The 6,000-nt window shown below is 45.6% G+C and overlaps 1 protein-coding gene across 1 annotated transcript in view; it reads right to left on the bottom strand.

Annotated features, from left to right (window-relative positions):
• SRD5A2 (steroid 5 alpha-reductase 2) overlaps positions 1-5,786 on the bottom strand; it is a 41,790-nt gene extending 36,004 nt beyond the window's left edge. Inside the window, exon 1 of the mRNA XM_028117105.1 lies at positions 5,506-5,786. Coding sequence (XP_027972906.1) covers positions 5,506-5,786 — 281 coding nt within the window. The remainder of the gene's footprint in view (positions 1-5,505) is intronic.
• Positions 5,787-6,000: the final 214 nt, after the last annotated feature.

A 6,000-nucleotide genomic window follows, 5' to 3' on the forward strand; every position in this document is an offset into this window, starting at 1 on the left:
TCAATTTGCATTTTCCCATCTGCTCTAAGCCTCTCAGACTGACATTGCCACCACCAACTTTCACAAGAGAAAGAATGAGAGACACATGATGATTCTTTCTTGTCTTCCTCCTGGAGGTCAAGGTGTTGTACTTCGGGGTCTCCCACAGGACTTTGCATGGTTCTGAGCGTGTGGAACTCTGATAAAGAATCAGGACACTGGGTTCAAGCCCCACTCTGTCCCTTCCTAGCCATGTGACCTCATACACACCACTTCACCAATTTGGATCATTGTTTCCTCATCTTGTTCTTTTTAAGTGACGTTACGGTAGAATGAGCAAGAACTTCAGCTTTTCTTCAATGTGGCAAAAATGAAATGGTCACGATCTCGAACACTTGTTTATATTTTTGGCAAAGGGAGCTCTACATTTTTCAGATGTGCTTATGATGTCGACCCATTTAGAATGTAAACTCCAAGACTCCTACTATTTCCCACAAGTGTTCAGATAAAGGACTTGGAACCTAGGGATTCTCAGAAAATGTTACTACCAAATTCCTGTTTAAATGGACCAGATATATTCTAGAATTGGCCCACTGCTTTGCTACAGGATTTAACAAAATTTTATTATAGTATTACCAGGAATGTAATCAATTTACTGATTGTAGAGCGATGCCATTCATGGTTTTCTTAAGGAGGGGCTGGCCAGAACTGGGACCCACAGGCCAAATACTGCCCACTCCCTGTTTGTGTAAGTGAAGTTTTACTGGAACACAACCACACTCATTTGTGTCCATATTATCTGTGGCTGCTTTCATGCTACAATAGCAGAGTATAATAGTTGTAACAGAGACTGTATGCCTGCGAACCCTAGAAGAGTTACTATCTGGTTTTTCTACAGAAAAAGTTTGCTAACCCTCATTCTGAAGAATCTTTCAGTTAATCATACTTGATCAAATTATGCCTCATGAATGTCCTTAACACATGATTAGGTGACCACAAGAATGTGGCTTCTCCTGCATGGCCTTTCTTCTCAATCTGCCAGAGAAGAAATTTGTCTAGGTGTTTTCCAGCATCAGTCAATACTCTGACTCTCAGCCAATGAGTAATTTCCTTCATGAGGTTTTTGGGTTTGTTTTTTTTTTTTTGAGTTTTTATGATTTTGTTTTATATTTAAAGACACATTTCTCTTTTTTTAATTGAAGTGTAGTTGACACACAATGTTACATTAGTTTCAGGTGTACAACATAGTGCTTTGACAAATTATATATTATGCTATGTTCACCACAAGTAGAGCTACCATACAACACATTACAATATACCATTGACTATATTCCCTGTGCTCTACCTCTCAGCCCAGCGACTTATTCAGTCCATTACTGAAAGCCTGTATTTCCCATTCCCCTTCACTCATCACTCAATTTTGCCCATTCTCTACCTGCCCCCTCCTGGGGCAACCATCAGTTCGTTTCCATCATGAGGTTTGATTACTTCTGAATCTCTTATCTCTTATGAGATTGGAGAAGCATTGGCAAGGCCCATCAGGGGACTCAAATTCCAGCCTCCTCTTTGCCCCTAATTGGCTAAACCACTCGGCACTTTACTTCTGTAAAATGAGGAGGGTGGACAGATGAGGATGAAGTTTCCTTAAAGCAGATAATTACGGTCCAGCGTGTGAAGTGCATCCTAGAAGGCCACGCTGGCTGCTGTGAAAGCCCAAGGAATGGTATCACACCAGGATTCACAGAGGAGAAGGGACTCAGAGAAGGCTTCCTGGAGGAAGTGATTCTGATCTGAGTTTTGAAGAATAGGGAAGAATTTATGCTGCTGAAGAATGAACTGACCAATAAAGCAAAAATGCATCTATGGAAGCCATCATTTTATTTGACTAGTTAGGAAATGTCATCTGTTTAAACATCTAAACCCCAGGAAAGATCTAAATTCAAGCCGACCCTAATGTGTGCATTGCACGGTGCTTCTGGATACACATCATGAAAAGTCACTCTGCAAGCAACTTTTCACAGTATAATCTCCTTTTCTGTGAAAAGAGCTTTCTTTTCCTTCTCCAGCCTAATACCAAGGTCACATCCAAGTCTTGAAAAAGACATCAACTGCCACAGGCATGGGTGGTGTGACGATCATTGCATAGGACACAAAGCCTTCTTGGGAAAATGAGGATCAATCAGAGAGTGTGAGCAAAGGATCATTCCAGGGCTGTAGGCAAGGTCAACAAGAGATAAGATAACTCTGACTTCAAACAACTTTGGCAGTGTGGTTAGACAACGTGCTTACACAGCAATCATTCCCATTTGGCTAGACCATCCAAACATTCACAACAATAGATTCTGAAGGGAGGAGAATTATCTCAGTTGACGTAGCCATGCAATCTCAGCAGTGATTTCTAAGTAATCACTGGCTCTCCCACAATCCAACCGCTTGTACCAATGTCAGAGGCAGAATTCATTCATGCATTCAACAAACTTAGTGGGTTACCAACTATGCACCAGCACTTTTCTATACACTATGGACACAGCCATGAAGAGAGGAGACAAAAATCCTTGCCCTTGTGGAACTTAAATTCTTTGTACGGAGAAAAGCGCACGCAGAGTTTTAACTACTATCCAATAGGACATATTGCTGTTCTGAACAGTCCTGAAGGGACATTTTCCAAGAGTCTAAGCCACACCTGAGCCAGCCTTCCTCCTGATCCCTTGTCCCTTCATCTTAGTCTCTGTGTCACAAGCAATTTACTGAAGAAGGTGAGGTCAAGGCAGCCTGATGCTTCTTTCTTAATGTACCCTCATTATCAAGCCACAAGACTCCTAAAGCCTCAAAACAAAAATGTTCATAGGCTTTGAACCACTTCTGGGAATCTTGACTGAGAAAACACACCTAACTTCTGAAAAGATTTTAGGTTGCAAAAATGTGCATCACCACTTCAACCTAGCTTCCCCCTGCAAAATAAGGGGGCAAATTAAATGTCCAACTCTAAATTAATGGATAGATAAATTATTCTTTTTACATGAGATGAAATCCCATGCAGCCGTTAAGATTATATTTACAAAGATTCCATGATAATGTAGGAAAACACTTATTATAAAATGTTAGGTAATCAAGCAGAACAAAACTATATATATTCAATATAACAAGCCTGTGTAAAAATCTGCTAAGAAAAATAAAAGCCTTGATGGAAATGTTCCAAAACATTAACCACTGATATACTTAGGTGTTAAAATTATGGTGTTAAAATTTTCTACTTTTGTATTTTCCTTTTTTTCTTTAGTCAACATTTATTATTTTCAGAATTAAAAAATAATAATTTTAAGCCTAAATATAGTTTTTAAAAGGCAAGGACAAGGTGGCAAGAACAAGTACAGAACAGTTTATCATGGTAGCTAAGAGCCTGAGATCTGAATTCAGAACCCTGGGTCTGAACCATGGCTCCCCAAGTTACTGTGTGACCTTGGGCAGATTATTTAACGTTCCCTCCCCCCTACTTTCTCACCTGCAAAATGGGGGTAAAAATAGTGCCTATGAGAATTAGTAGATAATTCATGAAGAGTGTTGAGCACCTCATAAGCCCTCAAAATAACAGATCCAATACTCCAGTGGCCTCAAAAAAAAGAGTTCACACAAGTGGGGAAGGTGGGACATCTTCACGTCTCAGGAACAACTAACTCAGAACTGTGTTCTCAGTGGGCAATTATGCCCTCAGTCAGCATCAATCCCCAAATCCTTGACTTTTAAATTTTCCCCTGAAGATGGACAGTATGTTGATACTCATTTTATGGGTAATTATTTCCTTGGGTTTGTTTTTTTTTAATGTACTGGTCATCATTTATTGTGCACAGTGACTTTAATTTTAAAAACAAGTCTGAAAATTATGTTAATAGGACCATCGGAAAATACTACACATTACTTTAAGATGAAATGACCTCATAAAAATACTGTTTATGGTGCTGACAGTTGTTAATTTGAAGATAAAAGTAACTGTCTGATAGAATCATATTTTTTTGTCAAATGTTGGTTCCAAAAACAGTGAAATGAAAAGCTAGCCTCTTAACTCCTGCACCCAATATTTTTTTTCTGTACAAATTAAACCACTTAAATCTGGGTAAGATAATGTGGTCGTTAATTAAGCCTGCACCTTGTCTGCAACAGACTTTTAGTAAATATTTGCAGAAGGGACACCCATTTCTGAAATTTTAGTTCTTATTGCTTGCCAATACTCATCTTTTTAAAAGAATGAGAATTCAGTTCAGATTGCATAAATATGAAATCTTGACCAATAAAGAAGATCCAGAGGATTAGACAGATTAAAATTTGTTTCTCTACAAATGAAATGAGGCATCCTTATGAAAAAGAATTGTGCCTTTCAGCTTCCAGCATTCTTTTCCCTAATTTCCAATCTAGATTTCCGTCGTCTTTTGACCCTAGGAATTCTCTACTCAAAATAAGGCTGAGCTTCTGTCCGTTCTTGACTTGGTTTGGCAACTTTTCTCTGTCACAGATTCTCCTTGCATGGGGTTTCTGCCCGCTGAACGCGGTGAAAACGCCCTGAACGGTGGTGTTCCATGGGTTTAGATTTGAATCTGGCTGGGCACTAGCTGCATCATCTTCCGTTAGTCACTGACCCTCACTCAGCCTCGGTTTCTTTGTCTATAAAGCGGGCATCATAAACACAGATCTCACAAGGTCACAGTGGGGCTCCGAGAGACGACTGACTGGGCACGACAAGCAACTCACTCAGGTGCTCTTCCCCTCCCCTGGGAGTCTTTTTTTAGGGTCTGTAGTCATTGTCCGAAAGCCTTTGATTTCTTTCCAGGCTTTCCTTAGACCAGAAGGGTAAGCTGTCCTGAATTTGGGACTCTTCATTTAGAAGAGCATTTGAGCTCTACATTAACTTCGACTCCGTCAACGGGACAGGTAGAGGAGCTGGTGGCGAGCGCGGCCCCCTTTGAGGGGAAGGGTGCTGAGAAGTGGGGTTCTCGCTCAGGCCAGTGGGTCCCCATCCTGTTCTCTCTCCCACGGGGGAAGTCCCGCTCGGGCTCTGCCCACCTCCCTCCGACCCACAAAGATTAAGTTATCGGCCCCTCTGAGCCGGGGGTCCTTCGAGAGATGCCCACACGTAGACTCACTCCGGATCCCAGAACCAGCCTGCCCCCATCCTGCAAGGGAAAGGAGAAGGGAGATGGAAAGGGAGAAGGGGGGCGAGCCGCCACAGGTGAGGCGGCCAGCGCGCAGTTGCGGAGGGAACCTTGCAGGCTCGCCTCCCTCCCGTTCGCCTCCTTCCCCGCAGCAGCCAGAGGATTTGGAGCCAGCCGGAGAGGCGTGAGGGGCCGGGAAAGTGCCGGAGGCGTCTGCCCCGCGACGGCTTCTCGCCTTGGCCGGCGTCCCGCCCGCAGCCCGGGCCCGCCGGGGGCTCCCCTCGAGCACGGCTCCGCGCTCCGCTCGGCGTTCCCGGGTGCGCTGCGCTCCTGGACGCCTGGAGCCTGGCCGGGCGCCGCGCCCGCAGCGGGCAAACGCTACCTGTGGAAGTAATGTGCGCAGAAGAGGCCCAGGAGCACCGTCGCCGGCTGGCCGAAGAGCGAGCGCGGCTGCCGGACGAGGATCCCCGCGGGCACCGCGAAGGAGGGCAGCTCCTGCAGGAACCAGGCGGCGCGCGCGGACAGGCGGGTGGCGGCGGGCATCAGGCTCTCCGAGTACTTCCCGTAGCCGGAGGGCTTCGCGAGGTACAGGACCAGTGCCCCCAGAGCGGCCAAAGTGACGCTGCCTGCCAGCACCGGGCTCTGCTGGCAGGGAACGGGCATCGCGCCGTGTTCCCCGCCGGTGGCCGCCGCTCGCGCAGAGGAGAGCGCGGTCTCCACGGCCCCTTTATGGGGCGCGAGACCCCACCCTGCGTCCGCCCCTTCGGCCTTGGCTCCCGCCCTTCCATCCTGCTTTCGGCTCGGCGTGGCCAGCCCTGGTTCGGCTCAGCATCAATGCCCCTTTCGCCCGGCTGGCGCTTGGGGTGGCAGCCGGGGC

This window comes from Eumetopias jubatus, unplaced genomic scaffold, assembly GCF_037043125.1.
Source record: "Eumetopias jubatus isolate StellerSeaLion01/CBP00866 unplaced genomic scaffold, mEumJub1_p1.0 scaffold_9, whole genome shotgun sequence".
Lineage (NCBI taxonomy): Eukaryota > Metazoa > Chordata > Mammalia > Carnivora > Otariidae > Eumetopias > Eumetopias jubatus.